General features: G+C 40.3%; 1 protein-coding gene across 3 annotated transcripts in view; it reads right to left on the bottom strand.

The window, feature by feature from the left end:
• lrrc1 (leucine rich repeat containing 1) overlaps positions 1-19,599 on the bottom strand; it is a 187,640-nt gene that overhangs the window by 70,789 nt on the left and 97,252 nt on the right. For all 3 annotated transcript variants that reach the window (XM_087978426.1, XM_043679493.2, XM_043679501.2), the window contains exon 7: positions 2,758-2,832. In XM_087978426.1, the coding sequence (XP_087834552.1) occupies positions 2,758-2,832 (75 nt within the window). The remainder of the gene's footprint in view (positions 1-2,757; positions 2,833-19,599) is intronic.

Raw genomic sequence — 19,599 nt, 5'->3', positions numbered from 1 at the left:
GGTTTCATTTCCATGTCGTAACACAGAATCATATTTTATTTTTTTCTTTGTTATTGTCCAGGCCAGACCCCATCAAAACATTTCAAGAAAGTAACCTGGACCCTAACTTAGAAAGTTGTTTTAAGCTGGTGTACAGCGGATATTCCAGGAGTGACGCAGCTGGTTAAATCACTAAGCTTTAAACGAAACAATTTATTTACAAGATTACCGAAATGAAACACAAACAAAAGAAAACAGAATAACTTAACCTATCTGAAAACCCAACAGATTATCCAAACTAAATGTTGCTATTCCAAACACTTGCAACAATCCCCATAAACACCCCTTGGTAAAAAAAGGTAAAATCAAACATAGGTCTTACAGGAGGGATGTCAGAGGGAGGGAGGATCAGCATGGACCCACTCCTTTGGGTCCAACAGTTTCACCACACAACTGCCTGATAAAACCAAACAAAAGCAAACAAAAACAGCTGGGAGAACTGACCACTCCTGTTTCATTGTATAAGTGTTATTCTTAAACTTGAAAGCCTTTTTACTCAGGCAGTATCTGTTAGCTATAACCAAATTGCTGCTAAAACCAAATTGCTTCAAAAATCCTTCAAATCTCGACCTCCCCAAGTATCTGCGTTTAGATACCCTCTGATAAAAAAAACGAGGACAACATAACCTTGTTAAAGGAGCAGCATCATCATATCTTTGATACAATGTGGGCATTCCTGGAAAGGCCAGAGTTGTTGACCATTCCATAATTCCTTTAACCAGAGGGTCACGGATTTGGAGTCATATTTATGCCAGACGATGTACAGATTTCTTCCCTATAGGACACTGGTGAACTGCATGTATATTTTTTACAAAATCAATGACAGTCTGATGGTCAAAATTAATGAGGCTAATTTTTAATTCCTAGCTTGAATGCTTGTTATCAAGGTGGAATTTTAACCCAGGTCCCTAGAGAATGAACTAGTTCATCATATTCTTAGTTTGGTTTAGTTCAGTACATACATTTCCACTATAGCTCCATCTTCTCCTGTGCAATCACAGGTGACTGTATAAGTAGCTCTCTAAATACTCTACATCAGCTTGACTGATCAGCTTAATTTCCATATATGAAGTACATTGAATATTTTTATTTTACATATTTCTTAAACGTATAGCAACAGTCATGGCATTCTAATTCCAGCTTCATTTTAAGATGGCTTCACTGCAGCATCATTTGGATTCCAACTATTGGCTGTGTCTCTTCTCGGACGATTGGTTGTTTACTTTTCTTATTTCACACAACACCCAAATATCAAGCTTCTAAAATTAAAATATTTCAACACTTCTGAAATTTGAGATCTTACCTCACTTACCTCCCTTGGTCATGGTGGGACCCCCAGCACTTACATCGGCTTTCACCTTTGTTAGAACTTTGTTAGTACCATGAAACCGACTTTCAATTTAGTGCCTGGAATAGTCTAAACTCCAATCATTTCTTTGTACCTCAACAATTAGCTGAATGCCTCCCAATGACTTATGTAGAAACTGCTGCCTCTGGTCCATCCCACTTCTCACCCTGCAATAACCCTGCTGTCATCTAGGTATATATTACAATGTTCACTCAAGCTCCTGCAAAATGAGCAACAAGTTTTAGTTGAATATTCGTTTTTATCACTTAGAAGGTTATGCGCTTCTTCCCTTTCACAACAATAAAAGAATAAAACTTGTTTACAGAATCCTCTCTCCCTGAGTTATCACACTTTAGAAGCCAAAACACCCTTTTTCCTCTTGTGTGCCACAGGGATTTGTTTGCAAGTCCCATTGCAAACTCCAACTCACTGCCTTCCCAATGCCTACTCATTTCCATTACCAATATTTTTTCCCTTCCACTGAATAAACATGTGCATATTTGGCTCCAACTTCCACAGAACATAGTCACCTCAATAGTTTCTCTCTCTGCAGCAACCTTCCCACTTTACGTATTTGTGAAGGATACTTCCCCTGATTAGCAGTCTAAGGCCAGACAGCATAGAAGTGGCACCAATATGAAGGCAAAAATAAAGGGGTACCAAATTAAGACTCAGATGAGGAAGAATTTTGTCTATCACAAGGTTGTGTGTTTTTGGAACTCCTTGCCATAGAGAGCAGTGGGAGCAGTGTCCTTGTCCATAGTTAAGGCTGAGGTAGAAAGATTCTTAATCCATTAGGGAATCAAGAGCTACAGGGAATGGCAGGAAAGTGGACGTGAGGCTTTCGGATCAGTCATAATCCTACTAAATAGCTGAGCAGGTTTGAGGAGACCAACTAGCCTCCTTTTGTTCCTATTCCCTATGATCAACACCTCATGCTTGAAAAGCATGTGACCCAGACAAGCACAGAGATGCTTACAGTTGTGTTTGCATACCCTCCTGTCTAAAAAGAAAGTACAGAATTGACACTGTAAAAGTGAGGAGGCCGTGATTAGTGATAAAGATAGCGACTAAATCAATTACAAATCACTTGGAATAGGAAAAGCAACACGTTAGGTTTTTATGGGTAAATATGAGAAATGTGTCAGCTTTGCTAAGCATTCTTCAACTGCAAACACAAATGGATAATACATAAAATGCTTGGATAGCTATATTTGGAAATAGATCATGACTGAAACTGTAATTAACGAAATGGCAGCAAATGGACAGCACCTGAAATAAAAATCAAAAAAACAAGAAACAGGGCAATTTCAAGTGACAAGTAGAACTAAGTAATTGAAGGAAAGACAGTAATTGCTTAACAAACTTACCACAGGCAATTCCACGAGTTGGTTCCCATCCAGCCACAAATCCTTAAGGTTTGAAAGTGATCCTGTATTTTCTGGCTATAAAGAAGAGTTAAAAATTTACTAATTACTGCTAAACAACTGAAAATTGGACGGTTTACTTCACATGAAAAACATTCAAAAACAAAAAAATCTATTTTCATTAAAATATTGCACAATGATTCCTGAAGCATTAATTACATTGTCAGCTCTTTTGGCAAATGCACACAATAGATTTTAATTATTTAAGTAACAGTTCCAACATTTTGAGGGCAAACTGCCATTTGATTTTCATATATGGGGAATGGATAGATTGACAGTGCAGCCAAAACACAAGACTGGAACACAGACTGAAGAACAAGGCACCAATGGATTTTATTTCAGGCCATGTTGACAAGAATTCGGATATTTAACATGTTTTTTTCACATTATGGTTAAAGGAAAGTTAAGCTGGGAAAAGTAGACAAATCACAAAACTGGTCCCTGAAAACTGAATTGTTACAATGGAGAAGTTGCTTTTGGCAAGGGGAAACATTGTTACTTTTTTTTCTATGTTTCAACCTATTGCTTCACATCCGATTTAAGTGAAAGAAAGAGATCCATATTCTCAACTAATTTGCAAAGAACAGCAACATTCCTGGAGGCATTTTTTTTGTTAACATCAATTTTTGTGGTATTTGGAGAATGTTTAATCCAGTAAACTTTAAATCCTTTTCAGAATTAGTCTATTGGAAAAAATGGGACCATTTCACAAATGCTATGGAAGAAATGACAGGTGTTGAACTCAAACTAATCCTCATGATTTTAATGGGAAAATCTGTAGAATTGTGGGACATCCTTCCAATAAGCAACAGAAAGCTTTCAATAGCACTCTTACTGAAATCTAAGCTTCAAAGCAGCAACACTAAATTTCCAAAGCAGTACGATATTAGCATGCATTTGCAGATTTTACTCTGGCACTTGGCTAATGCGGAGTGTCAAGGGCAACTCACATAGGTGAATTCTCACTTCCCTATGAATGGAAATTATTTTGCACACACCATTAGTATGGGACCATCATTTGAGGCTCAAACTGAATCATTAAGGGTGGCACGGTGGCACAGTGGTTAGCACTGTTGCCTCACAGCACCAGAGACTCGGGTTCAATTCCCGCCTCAGGCAACTGACTGTGTGGAATTTGCACATTCTCCCAATGTCTGCATGGGTTTCCTCTGGGTCCTCCGGTTTCCTCCCACAGTCCAAAAATGTGCAGATTAGGTGAATTGGCCATGCTAAATTGCCCATAGTGTTAGGTGAAGGGGTAAATGTAGGGGGGTGGGTTGCACTTCGGCGGGTCGGTGTGGACTTGTTGGGCCGAAGAGCCTTTGTCCACACTGTAAGTAATCTAATCTATTCTAAATTATATTTACCTTATTGGACAGCAAACTCCTGTGAGCTTCAGATTTTGCACAGTGGAATAACAAGCACTAGCAGTTTGGAGAAAATTAAAAATTACAAAGAAGTAGCACTATGATCCAAAATTTCTCTGTTATGCCTGAAACTTCATATGCAAATATACTCTTCAGGAAAATACTCATGATGTAATCACCAAATTATTGCATGTAATCCAAAAATGCAAAGTTCTCGAATCCCATCTTGTTGAGTCTTCTTGCAGCATGACACAGAGGGAAATGTACTAGCGTTGACATCAAATTGCTTGGCTATAGCCCAGACATGCTGTGACTGTTACATAGAGAGATACAAGTAGCTATAATAAAAATCTATTAAATACTCCAGTACTGTTATCTGTGTTTCATTCCTATGATACCGAAACTAATATAAGTATTACCTCATCAGGTAAAAGCCCATCACGACGAAAGCAGAACATATCTCATAAAGCAGCAACTCTTAGAAATCAGATCAGATCACATCAGCAGCAGCTTGCACTTTTATTAAATCAAAAAAGACCAACAAATTGAGAAATTTGCTGCCAATTTTCATTCCTTCAACATTTCCCCTGCAAACTTACTACTTCCTTTTAGAAACATTAAAAGTCCAATACTTTGCAACTCTAAAATCTGGATCTAGACTATAACTTTTAATCAAACACAAATAGGGTCTACTATTACAGAAGTCACCAAAATGCTGTAGTTGCAATCTCCAGCCACAAAGAGGCTCCACGGAATGAGTCAAGTATCTTTTGACTCCAATTTCATCTTGAATATCTTTGTCCCCACACACATCTCACAGTCAAAGAGTCCTACAGCAAGGAAATGGGCCCTTTGGTCCAAACTGGTCCATGCCAACCAAAATGCCCATCCACACTAAATCCATTTCCATGTACTTGGTCCATATCCTTCTAATCCTTTCCTCTCCATGTATTTGTCCAAATGTCTTTCAAATGCTGTTACTGTACCCGCCTCAACCACTTCTGCTGGCAGCTCATTCCCTATGCGTACCACCTTCTGTAAAACAGTTGCCCCTCAGGTTCCCTTTTATTCTTTCCCTTCTAACCTTAAACTGATGCCCTTTAGTCCTTGATTTCCCAACCGTGGGAAAAAGACAGTGCATTCACGCTATCCATGCCGCTTAATATCTTATACACGTCCATAAGGTCCCCCCTCAGTCTCCTAAGCTCAAAAGTAAAATGTCCTAGCTTGTCCAACCTTTCCATATAACTCAAACCATTGAGTCTTGGCAACATTCTTGTGAATTTCTTCTGCACCCCTTCCAGTTTAATAACATCCTTCCTATAACAAGGTGACCAAAACTGAACACAATATTCCAAGAGCAGTCCTGTACAACTGCAACATAACTTCCCAACTTCTACACTCAATGCCCTGACTGATGAAAGCCAATGTGCCAAAAGCCACCTTCACTGCTGTCTATCTGTGACTCCACTTTCACAGAACAGTGAACATGAACTCCAAGATCCCTCTGTTCCACTGCTCTCCTTAAGGCCCTATCATTCACCATGAAACTCCTACCTTCATTTGAATTTCCAAAATGCACTAGTAAGGTGGGAGGGTGGGACCCAGGGAGATAGTGAGGAAAGAGATCAATCTGAGACTGGTACAGATGAGAACAGAAGCAAGTCAAACAGTCAGGGCAGGCAGGTACAAGGTAGGACTAATAAATTAAACTGCATTTATTTAAATGCAAGGGGCCTAACAGAGAAAGCATTTGAACTCAGGGCATGGTTAGGAACATGGGACTGGGAATATCATAGCAATTACAGAAATATGGCTCAGGGATGGATAGGACTGGCAGCCAGGATACAAACGCTACAGGAAGGATAGAAAGGGAGGCAAAAGAGGAGGGGGAGTGGCATTTTTGATAAGGGATAGTATTACAGCTGTACTGAGGGAGAATATTCCCAGAAATACATCCAGGGAAGTTATTTGGGTGGAACTGAGAAATAAGAAAGGGCTGATCACCTTATTGGGATTGTATTATAGATCCCCTAATAGTCAGAGGGAAATTGAGAAACAAACTTGTAAGGAAATCTCAGCTATCTGTAAGAATAATTGGGTGGTTATGGTAGGGGATTTTAACTTTCCAAACATAGGCTGGGACTGCCATAGCATTAAAGGTTTAGATGGAGAGGAATTTGTTAAGTGTGTACAAGACAATTTTCTCATTCAGTATGTGGATGTACCTACTAGAGAAGGTGCAAAACTTGACCTACTTTTGGGAAATAAGGTAGGGCCGGTGACTGAGGTGTCAGTGGGGCCTATTAGATTTAGATTTAAAATAGTGATGGAAAAGGACAGAGCAGAGCTAAAAGTTCAAGTTCTAAATTGGAGAAAGGCCAATTTTGACAGTACTAGGCAAGAACTTTCAAAAACTGATTGGGGGCAGATGTTCGCAGGTAAAGGAATGGCTGGAAAATGGCAAGCCCTCAGAAATGAGAGAACAAGAATCCAGAGAAAGTATACTCCTGTTAGGGTGAAAGGAAAGGCTGGTAAGTATAGGGAATGCTGGATGACTAAAGGAATTGAGGGTTTGGTGAAGAAAAATGAAGCATACGTCAGGTATAGACAGGATACATCAAGTAAATCCTTAAAAGAGTATAAAGGCAGTAGGAGTATACTTAAGAGGGAAATCAGGAGGGCAAAAAAGGGACATGAGATAGCTTTGGCAAAGACAATTAAGGAGAATCCAAAGGGTTTTTACAAATACATTAAGGACAAAAGGGTAACTAGGGGGAGAATAGGGCACCTCAAAGATCAACAAGGCGGCCTTTTTGTGTGGAGCCGCAGAAAATGGGGGAGATACGAAATGAGTATTTTACATCAGTATTTACTGTGGAGAAGGACATGGAAGATATAGAATGTAGGGAAATAGATGGTGACATCCTGCAAAATGTCCATATCACAGAGGAGGAAGTGCTGGATGTTTTGAAATGCATAAAGGTGGATAAATCCTCAGGCCCTGATCAGGTGTACCCGAGAACTCTGTGGGAAGCCAGGGAAGTGATTGCTGGGCCTCTAGCTGAGATATTTGTATCATGAATAGTCACGGGTGAGGTGCTGGAAGACTGGAGACTGGCTAATGTAGTGCCACTATTTAAGAAGGGTAGTAAGGACAAGCCAGGGAACTATAAACCAGTGAGCCTGACTTCAGTGGTGGGTAAGTTGTTGGAGGGAATCCTGAGGGACAGGATGTACACTTATTTGGAAAGGCAAGGACTGATTTGGGATAGTCATCATGGCTTTGTGCATGGGAAATTATGTCTCACAAACTTGATTGAGTATTTAGAAGAAGTAACAAAGAAGATTGCTGAGGGCAGAGCAGTAGATGTGATCTATATGGACTTCAGTAAGCGTTCGACAGGTTCCCCATGGGAGACTGGTTAGCAAGGTTAGATCTCACTGAATACATGGAGAACTAGCCACTTGGATGCAGAACTGGCTCAAAGGTAGAAGACAGAAGGTGGTAGCGGAGGGTTGTTTTTCAGACTGGAGGCTTGGAATGCCACAAGGATCATTGCTGGTCTGCTACTTTTCGTCATTTATATAAATGATTTGGATGTGAGCATAAAAGGTACAGTTAGTAAGTTTGCAGCTGACACCAAAATTGGAGATGTAGTGGACAGCAAAGAAGATTACCTCAGGTTACAATAGGCTCTTGATCAGCTGGGCCAATGGACTGAGGTGTGGCAGATGGAGTTTAATTCAAATAAATGCAAGGATTGCATTTTGGGAAAGCAAATCTTAGCAGGACTTATACACTTAACGGTAAGGTCCTCGGGAGTGCTGCTGAACAAAGAGACCTTGGAGTGCAGGTTCTTAGCTCCTTGAAAGTGGAGTCACAGGTAGATAGGATAGTGAAGGCGGCGTTTGGTATGCTTTCCTTTATTGGTCAGAATATCGATTACAGTAGCTGGGAGGTCTGCTGGAATACTGCATCCAATTCTGGTCTCCTTCCTATCGGAAAAATGTTGTGGAACTTGAAAGGGTTCAGAAAAGATTCACAAGGATGTTGCCAGGGTTGGAGGATTTGAGCTATGGGGAGAGACTGAACAGGCTGGAGCTGTTTTCCCTGGAGTGTCGGAAGCTGAGGGATGACCTTTTAGAGGTTTAAAAAATTATGAGGGGCATGAATAGGATAAATAGACAAAGTCTTTTCCATGGGGTGGGGGAGTCCAGAACTAGAAGGCATAGGTTTAGGGCGAGAGGGGAAAGATATAAAAGAGCCCGAAGGAGCAACCTTTTCACGCAGAGGGTGGTATGTGTATGGAATGAGCTGCCAGAGGATGTGGTGGAGACTAGTACAATTGCAACATTTAAAAGGCAATTGGATGGGTATATGAATAGGAAGGGTTTAGAAGGATATGGGTCAAGTGCTGGTAGGTGGGACTAGTTTGGGTTGGGATATCTGGTTGGCATGGATGGGTTGGACCGAAGGGTCTGTTTCTGTGCTGTACATCTCTATGATTCTATATTCCTCAATTAACCTGTAAACAATGACAGACATGATAATGTCTGAGCCATGAAACCAAGATTCAAGATCCAGAGGAACGTAACAACATTTACTGTTGATTAGAAAATATTTACCAGCAATAAAATAGCAGTGATATCAAATCAAGCACACAAAGTAAGCCAGTGAGGGAACAATGGGATTAAGAGCGATAAGGGACAAAAAGGAAATGTTTTTAAAAAAAATTAAAATGTTAAATCTGCATCAATAACTGAAATCTCCAAGATTGAGATTCCATGCTTGTTAAAATTAATTTTCAGTGCCGTAGACCACGCTTTTTTTTAAATGAACCTGCTCAGACATGTTGCAACACCTCTGGGACATGAGACTGGAATGTGGAATGTCTGACCTGGAATTGGTGGCACTACCACTGCAATACACAACCTATCACACCAGATTTACCACACTATTTAAAGGAGCTATTCCCCAACACTGAACTAATAGTAATTAGTCACAACTCTCATCACAGTTTCCTCCCCAAACCTTTTTTTAAATTTAACCTATTTTTCACAACCACTGTCCACAAAGAGGGCCTTTTTTTTATTCAACTTATTTTTCTATTCAAAGATGTGATTACACACCTCTAGAGCAGTTGGGACTTTAGCGATGGCTTCCTGGTCCAGGGGTAGGATCTTTCTGCGGGATTGAATGCAACTGGCCATATCACATTTTTCTTTATCCTGCTAATTGAGGTTTCCTTCATGTGGTCCTATCCAGTACAAAGCAACTGAAACAATGCCTACTCTTTCTTCACTCACATTACTACCTGAGGAGTTACTAAAGGACTTATCATGGATCTCTCCTCTTCTTCACCTAGTTAAAAATCTCACAACACCAGGTTATAGTCCAGCAGGTTTAATTAGGAGCACCTCCTTCATCAGGTGATAGCGTCGCTCCAAAAGCTAGTGTGCTCCCAATTAAACCTGTTGGACTATAACCTGGTGTTGTGTGATTTTTAACTTTGTACACCCCAGTCCACCACCGGCATCTCCAAATCATGACTTCTTCACCTATGTTATCACTTAGCATCACCTAAACGCACAGGATCAAACAGCACCAAATAATAATTCCATTAACTCTTTCTTTTAAGTTGAAAGTTTGTCTGTCACGCACCCTGTACTGAATGAGCTACAATTTACAATGAGCAGCGTCACAGTCTTCAGTACGCATAAAATAATGCATCCTTACCCTGACCACTGTTGCAATGAACCCAATAAAGAAATTTGATGGAGAAACTCAGCAGGCCTGGCAAAATCTCTGAAGGGAAAAGAAAGTTAATGCTTTCAGTCTCAGGATCCTTCTTCTGAGCTCGATTCAGGGAAAAATGGTATTCACGATGATGATAGAGAGTGGGGGTAAAGCAGTGAGCAGATTGGTGGATAGAGAGGCCAGAGAGAGGAAAAAAAGAGCAGGCAAACAAAGGAATTGTTGGTAGTAGGCCAGGGGGAAAAAAAGCTAGATAGGTGCTAATGGAGAGTATGAAAAATAGAAATTGGGTAGATTGTACTGAAAGCAACACAATTTGTCACAGCATCTGGGACTGTGGGGATAGTTAATAAATAATGAGTATGGCATTCATGCTCTCTAACGGTTAAATTCAATGCTGAGTCCTAAAGACTGTAAGGTACCTAAGCGGAAGATGAGGTTTGTTCCACCAGCATTCTTCACGATCTTGCATGCTACCTACATTGGTCCCTCCTCTCAAAAGTTTAAAATTTAAAATTCTTATCCTTCAGTTTAAATGCATTCATCATCTGCACTCTTCCTGAACTCTACAATCTTCTCCAGATCATAACCTTCCCAGAACCTTACAGTCCTCGAAATCCTTACTAACTCCTCATCCTGTTGACCGAATATATGTATCTAAGCACTAAAACCTGGAGTTCCTTTTCTAAGCCTTATTACATCATCCTTGAAATGAACTCATTTTTTTGTCCAACCTTGTCATCATCCCACAATTTTTTTTGTTAGTTTGACAATGAATTTTCTGATGCCTTGGGACTTTTTTCCACATCAAACAACAAGCAAAAGGCAAAAAGAACAGGAAATTGGGATTAAAAATGAACAAGAAAACTCAATATTATCAATGACCAGTTTTTGTTCATATATTGCCAACTAATTGCAATTAGAATGAAAAAAAGTATCATATGAGCAATTTCTTACCAAACTAATGGCAATTCATAAAGGAAAAAGCAACTTACTTTCCAGGTATTCAAGAACCTTAACATAAAACGTAGCAAATAGAGAAAGGAAAGAGTGGAATTATAATCCATAAGCAGGAAGCGATTTTTTCATCAGTAATGAAGACTTGTACATTTTATGGGGATTCATTAAGCAGCACTTACTTCATGTAATAGCACAGGAGGATTTACTTCTGCATATCATGTCTTTTGGGCTCTTTTAAAAAGCTATCCAAATATCTTGTCCCCTGAACCTTTCCCACTCATGCAAAATTTCTCCCCTCAATTACTTATTCAACTTCCTTTTGCAAGCTGTTAGAGTTTCCACAGTCCTTTCAAGCAGTCCTTTCCAAATCATCATACCTTGCATAGTAAAACAAAAGAAAAACTCTAATTTCACATTATTATTTAATCAAAGATTAATCGACTGTCAAATGAAATATTTGGAATATGGAAATTGAAAGTACTATTATATTATCTGAAACTCACCCATCTTGGCATCAGAACCTGTGCTGTGTTAAGGAATGGTGCGTGAGCATATCATGCAAGATAAATACCTTAAGCATGGAAGAGGGAAGAAAATAAAAATGCATCATCTGTACTCAGTACTAATTGTGTAAAGGCCCTAAATTCACCAAAACATTAACTCCCAAAGAACGTACCTAGATTTCAACTGTCCACTGATCTAAAGAGTTGCCAGTTACAAATCACACAACACCAGGTTATAGTCTATCAGGTTTTTTTGGAAATACAAGCTTTCAGAGCGCTGCTCCTTCATCAGGTAACTATGATCTTTTGCTAAACATTCTGTGTCCTATGATCCTGCTCCACTAGCTACCAGACGAAGGAGCAGCGCTCCGAAAGTTTATACTTCCAAATAAACCTGTTAGACTATAACCTGTTGTTGTGTGATTTTTAAACTTTGTCCACCCCAATCCAACACTGGCACATCCACACCACGGCTAAAGCATTCCCAACATTGCTCTTTATGTCAACTGCTGAAAATTATACCCTTGTAAGCTAGATTAATGTCAGAATGTTGATTAAATTCTGCGCATGCAATTCCTGTACCCATATTATATCTAATGGCCAACACCAGCCAACTGTGCAATGCAGATACGTTTCACATACAAAGGTTATGTGGGAGGAGGGAGTACATTTTTACTTAATTCTGACTATACAGAGAGATGATTTATAGACATGTGCAATCTATCTTGCGTGATTAATCACAACCACATGCACCTTGAAATATTACTTCTCAGCTCCCTTCAATTATTATGCATTACATGCAATTCTATTTGAACAATGTTTGTTCATGCTCTCAAATGGTCAAATTCAATGCTGATTCAATTCAAATTCAATTCAAATTCAGCTATGCCTGCCTCTTCGTAGGGTATGTGGAACAATCCATCTTCCGCAACTACACTGGCCCCACCCCCCATCTTTTCCTTCGCTACATTGATGACTGTATCGGCGCTACCTCGTGCTCCCACGAGGAGGTTGAACAGTTCATCCACTACACTAACACCTTCCACCCCGACCTCAAATTCACCTGGACAGTCTCGGACTCCTCCCTCCCCTTCCTAGACCTTTCTGTTTCTATCTCAGGCGACCGAATCAACACGGACATCTACTACAAACCAACCGACTCCCACAGCTACCTGGACTACACCTCCTCCCATCCAGCCCCCTGTAAAAACGCCATCCCATTCTCCCAATTCCTTCGTCTCCGCCGCATCTGCTCCCAGGAGGACCAGTTAAAAATACGTACAACACAGATGGCCTCCTTCTTCAAGGACCGCAATGTCCCCCCCGACGTGGTCGACGGTGCCCTCCACCGCATCTCCTCCACTTCCCGCTCCTCCGCCCTTGAGCCCCGCCCCTCCAACCACCACCAGGACAGAACCCCACTGGTCCTCACCTACCACCCCACCAATCTCCATGTACAGCGCATCATCCGCCGTCACTTCCGCCACCTCCAAACAGACCCCAGCACCAAGGATATATTTCCCTCCCCTCCCCTATCAGCTTTCCGTAGAGACCACTCCCTCCGCGACTCCCTTGTCAGATCCACACCCCCCACCGACCCAACCTCCACTCCCGGCACCTTCCCTTGCAACCGCAGGAGGTGCAACACTTGCGCCCACACCTCCCCCCTCACTTCTCTCCAAGGCCCCAAAGGAAACTTCCATATCCGCCACAGATTCACCTGCACCTCCACCCACATCATCTACTGCATCCGCTGCAGCCGGTGTGGCCTCCTCTATATTGGGGAGACAGGCCGCCTACTTGCAGAGCGATTCAGAGAGCACCTCTGGGCCACCCGGACGAACCAACCCAACCACCCTGTAGCACAGTATTTCAACTCCCCCTCCCACTCCACCGAGGATATGCAGGTCATTGGACTCATCCACCGCCAAACCACAACAACGCGACAGTCGGAGGAGGAGCGTCTTATCTTCCGACTGGGAACCCTCCAACCGCAGGGGATGAACTTGGACTTCACCAGTTTCTTCATCCCCCCTCCCCCCACCTTGTCTCAGCCGAATCCCTCCAGCCCGGCACCGCCTTCCTGACCTGCAGTCTTCTTCTTGACCTCTCCGCCTCCATCCTACTCCGACCTATCACCCTCACCTTGACCTCTTTCCACCTATCACATTTCCAACGCCCCTCCTCCAAGTCCCTCCTCCCTACCTTTTATCTTCTCCTGCTGAACACACTCTGCTCATTCCTGAAGAAGGGCCTGTGCCCAAAACGTCGAATCTCCTGTTCCCTGGATGCTGCCTGACCTGCTGTGCTGTTCCAGCAATAAAGTTTCAACTTTGATCTCCAGCATCTGCAGACCTCACTTTCTCCTCAAATTCAATGCTGAGCCCTAAAGACTGTAAGGTGCCTAAGTGGAAGATCTGTGAAACAGTACTGGCTTTATTGCTCAATAATTCACTTCAAGTCAACTCAATTATCAATTTTTGGGACTGTGACATCTTGTCATGTGGTAACAAGGATACAAAGGAAGCAAGAAATTAATTCGGTTCATCAACACTCTGTCCTTCCACATAACCTCCCACAGGCTCTATATGATTCATTCCCTAGGGTCTGCTTTTTGATCTTCATTAAACAGAGTTAATCATTTCCACTTTTGTATGGCAGCTCACTTGAAACCAACTAATTTTGTATATTCTAGTCCATCCTTACCGCCTAATGATGGTACTGTCAATGAGGGGTCCCCACATTGTCCATCAGAACTCAGAAAACGATGCAGACCTCTTAGAAACTACCATTTATACATATACTCAGCATTGATCTTCCTCTGAGGTTAATGGAGATCAGGATGCCTCTCTTGCCTAACTGCCTCCCATCATTCCCCTCAAAAGTATTTTTAAAAAGAGAATATCTAATTTGGGCATTGGTCGTGTGCTTTCAAAGCAAAGCTTAATACTTGCTCCACTTTTAGAACTCTTTAATTTTAAGTGGTAATTACACTTTGCCTTTTAATAAATTTTCCTCACAATTATGAGATTATAAGATTATATTTGGGACTGTAGCTTTAAATTTAGAATAAACAAAGGAGGTTATGTCATATGTCGTCTTACAGTAAACCTGAGTGTTAGTGATTAAATGAAGGCATTGATTGTTGTTGCAGAGAAGTGGTTGTAATTCATTCATGCTTACAGACAATGATAGCAATCTCTGTAATTTTAATCACTAGACACAAAACCTCCTGAAGTCTCAACAAGTAAGGTTGAAGATGCTGGGCTGCAATAATTCTGCTGTAAATAGTCCATTTATTTCTAAGATGAAAGAGAGTTAAATTCAAATTATTGCTAATTAGCATACATATATGAATGTAAAGTTAGTGCACTTAACGTTGCCAGTGGAAGGAGGAAAAAGGAAGTCATTTTTGAGATCAGGCTACAGCCTTCCTTACAAATCAGTGAATATCACAGCTCTGTGTGGTCAGCAGGGAGAATTAGCTATCAAGCTTTTCTGACAGCTGGATACAAGAGAACGACTATCTCAATTTGAACAGGTGCACTGTGCAGCCATCTAAGGATTACAGAAGGCTGATCTGTCATGATGGTGAAGTGGGGGGGGATACTGAAAAATCATTAGAACAAACTTTACAGTTTGTGATGAGTTTAAAATCCTTCTCAAAAACTGAATGGAAAACTGCCTGGAAAAAGTACTTAACTGTAATATGCAGCAAACAGCGATATGCAGTCCTTATTCAACACTAGGAGTAATTACGGACTGTTTGCAAAAAGAACTGTAATTCTGTGAAGAACATGATGGATGATAGGTTTAAAAAGGGAACTTCATTTTCTATAATTTCAACAGAAGCTGTGAAGAAAATGGTTCAGTCAATTTTTTTTTAAGATGTTATAAAAATTTAAAATATGAAATGAAGTCATTTCATTCATTCAGCTGTGAAGTGGAAGTTCAAATCGCTTTTCATCACTCTTGCTGGAAATTGTAATGCCTTCATTGGTCTTATGATGGGCATTTTTCACTCCTGTGCATGATTGGTACTTCAATGTAAATTTTATTTTAAGATCATTTACCAGTTTTAGCCTTATACTTAATTAAGCCACAGCGGTTTTGAATGCTGTTTTTATAATTTTATTCATCACTTGGACAGAGTTTTGTGTCAGTAAATTTTCTGATTAGCAGTCTCACTATTTACATATGGTATGAACAGATGATCCAGTTCAGGCCTCCATGGATTCTTGTAAATTACCAACAACCTCAGCTTTTATCGATATTACTTCCTCGTATCAATACAGCCAATTAACTGAACATTCATCAAACGATTTTAAGTTTCTTTAAATTCTTCGCTTGGAATTTTATCAAACACCTTAAAAAAAAACCAAGAAAGTTTTGTAGATATAAATTCCCCTTCAATTACTCCCTCAAAGAACTCCATCAGATTACTGTGGCATGGCCTAATGCTATTAAATAGATTGTTTAATTCCACGAAACACTGTTGGTGCAGAACACTGACAGATCAACACGATGTAAATGCAAATATTAGAACTTCCATTTAAACTCAAGTCAGTCATTGACAACTTTAGTTTCCTTCAAGTAAGCTTTTACAGCATCCTTAATAAAACACTCAAACTCTCTACCCAATAGATGCTGCAGAAATTAGTGTAAAATTTCCAGATTCATTTTTCAAGACAACATTCATCATCTCTAATCCTTGGGGTGTTTACAGGATCATTGGAAACAATTACCACAGGTTCACTTATTTTCTTGTGGATTCTAAACTGGACACATCTGGTCCAAGCTAAAAATCACATATCATCAGGTTATAGGTCAACAGGTTTATTTCCAAACATCTGGCATCTCCACATCACATCTGGTCCAGACAGTTAAAAGTACATCTTTTTTCACAGCATATGCTTTACTGAAGTTTATTTACGTTGTAGATTCTCTAATCAAAGTTATGTCTTCTGCCTACTTAACTTTTCCTGTGGCTCAATACACACTAATATCTCATTAAATCTCTCCAAGGAGAAATTGAGTCAGTTCCAAGGACAGAAGGATCAAAAAAGGAGAAACTAAAGATGTGAAAGCTTACCACTATTTCCTGTTGATCATTCAAGCTGTAAGAGCAAGTCTCATTTTGTAAATTCTTAACAAATGGAACCATTTTTTTAAAATGTAGTCATCAAAATTGTCATAATACCAGTCATATAAACAAAGGAATGATCTTTTCTGCATTGTCTGCTCAGAGCAAACAATAGTTAGAATTGATCTTTTCTTGTCTGTCCAGATACTTCACTATAGTACCAAAGTAGTGATACACCATCAGAGATACCAACTTTCAGATGCCAAATTATACCAAATTAATCATATCTGGTGCACATAAAAGAGTGGGCAACATTCTTTGAAGATCGGGTTTGGTTTTCTTGATGTCATGAACAACATTCAACTAATAGGAAGAAAAACTAACCCTGGTCTATTTCCCATAGCTATTTGTGCAATCTTGTTCAATGCACTTGAAAAGTTCTTCATTAGAGATGTCTCCAGGATGTGAAAGATGCTGTGTAAACAGTGCGTGCTTTATTTCTCTGATCTATTCAGATTGTGACTGCACCATTCCAAAGCCAAGTTCTAATTTGAGAACACATTACATGATCATGTTGCAATTTGTCATTTAAGTATAATTAGTGTTATTGGCAAGTATTTGAAAACAGGGCCTGAAGTAGTGATAAGTCCTTAAAGCAATGTTCAACAGTTGGCTTCATTTCTTAACAGAATGACAGAATCATGACCTCAACTTGAAAAACGTCAATAACAAACCGATACAAGGCACTTAACTGACAGGCAATTAAACATTTTGCAATCATTAGATTTCTTTGTACACAAATAACAGATTTTCCAATTATTTTACTCCTTAGGTACATTTAGAGGTTTAATTTACAAGAACCTGATACATGGATAACTCTGAGCAGATTGTGCTCCTTAAAATTTCTTTGCCCTTTGAAAATAAGTTTTTAAAAGAAAACTAAATGCAAAAAGTTAAATAAACCCTATCTCACAATCCAAAATAAATTATTTCAGTTGTGCTACTTTAGCAGCATGACAAGATATTTTGCCCATTATAAATAAGACAGCTTGAAATTTTCTGAATACTACCTTTTGTTTTGAGACTCACAAGCAATCCTCTAATAAGTGGAGAAATCTTCTTCAACTTAATGATTTACGTGTATAATCTCCTGTGAAAGGTTCATCTAAAGATTCAGTTTAGTATCATTCAATTTAGGACATGTGGTAATGAGATCAACAGTCACCAACTACATTGTCACCATAAAAGAATTTTGTGACAATACAAACCAAACGCTTAAGTAATTAAATGTCTGGAGGCAGGATGAATGGCACAATACGTTCAAATTCTCATGAGAATGTGTATCGGGTACAAGCAGGCAAGCAAAGAGTTAGGTTCTGAGTTTTGTGAAACAAGAGGCTCAGCTGTGCATGACTCAGATCAGATAAGAACTTATCGTTAACATTGGGGTGCTGGAGGCAAGGATAATGGGTTACCCAAGGTGGAAAAGCAGTCATTATGTAGAGCCATTTAACAATATTGAAAGCATTCAGTACGCAAGGTCAGCGAACAAGGGGAAAAGTATCCATTGTACGAATCCAGTTAACAAAGTTAAGGACACTCATTGTAGAACAGTAGAGGGCTTGGCCTTAGCTATCAACACCCATTGATTGTAACGGTCACCCAATTAATATGTACATTGCCTTATCTGGATGCTCTTCCCTGTAAAATGACTATATAATTCATTGAGAAGTTGTTGTTCAAGAGAAGACTGTGAACTCATGTCTCTGTGCACATGGGCGACTGTTCTCTCTCTCCCCATGGCCTGGAATAAAGGAAGGTAAAACAACTGTGTGTCCAAGCGTTTTGCTTCAACTGAAAGGAGAACAGGATGACAAAACTGGTGCAGTCGACAGGATCCAAATGGATAGGTTCCAATCAGACGGTGTCAACGGCCACCTTGAGCAATGGTGTCTCGAGACGGATGGGCCCACAAGGTAAGATTTTAAACTTTGGTCCCTCTCGATATTCCAGTGCGCCGGAGACGGTCCACTCGTCTGATCATTCTCTATTCTAAGGATTCCTCAAACTGTAATTAGTTCAGTCGAGAGACACAGTTGCACAAGCACGCTGGCAGGCTGAGATTTGAGTCCTATGCACTGCATCGGGGTGGGGGTGTGAGATTCAGGTTTGAATCCTCTGCGCGGTACTGGGGTTCCAAGTCCCCTGGGGTCAGTTTGGTTGAAGTTAGAGTCCTCTGTGCTGTGCTGAGGTTCGAGCTCTCTGTGTTTAGATGAGCTTCGAGCTCTCGGTGTTTGAGGTTCAAGTTTTCAGTGTTTAAGTGGAATCGATTTGTTAAATCTGAAACGGTGAAAGTACCTTTAGGCAATTAGGACAGACCCTTGATAAATCGGGTCTTTCGTTCCCATTTGGAAACATCGGTCATGATGAGTTAAATTATCGTAGATTGACCGCCCGACTGAACAAATTGTTGGGAAATTAATAATGGCCATTGGGATCCAGATAAATGTTCAAAAGTGGAGGCTGTGGTGCGGAAGTCTAATATTTTGCCAAAATGGAAAGATTTAACTACTAATTGGAGAACAGTGGCCATCCAATAAATGAAAACTCCCACCAAGTTAATACACCACTAAACGTAAATCTATTCCTATTATTGACGATAAAGGGAAAATCCATCATTGGGAGGTTTGAAAGGCGTTATGTGAAATCGATGATCTTAAACCCAAATCTGCTAAAGACAAAAGTGAGAAAAGTGTCTCTCAGATGCCACTGGACATGTCTGGACTCCAGGCTTTCTGGATAGTAGGGAAGATCCCAATGACAATTGTTTGCCCCCTAACTACCCCTACAGCACCGATGGCAAACCTTCACCCCCACCCTACAATCAGTCCCAGATCCCCCAAAGCTCTGCCACAGCCCCCATAACTTTTCCCCAAACTCCCCCTCCCAGCCTGAGAGAGTCAAGTCAGTAACGCTATTACCTCAGTCACATACGCTGATCCCATCTGTTGTTGGACTCGCAGTTGTTTTAATCAAGGTAAATCAACATTGAAGCCTATTCCTCCGTGGAAGCCAGAGCAGTTTCTGGAAAACCTCGACAAAAAATGTATTTGA

Source organism: Chiloscyllium plagiosum, unplaced genomic scaffold (genome assembly GCF_037043375.1).
Source record: "Chiloscyllium plagiosum isolate Xiang-an unplaced genomic scaffold, Cpla_swu_hap1 HiC_scaffold_3, whole genome shotgun sequence".
Lineage (NCBI taxonomy): Eukaryota > Metazoa > Chordata > Chondrichthyes > Orectolobiformes > Hemiscylliidae > Chiloscyllium > Chiloscyllium plagiosum.
The sequence above is the reverse complement of the archived record's forward strand: the minus strand, read 5'-3'. Positions and strand labels throughout refer to the sequence as shown.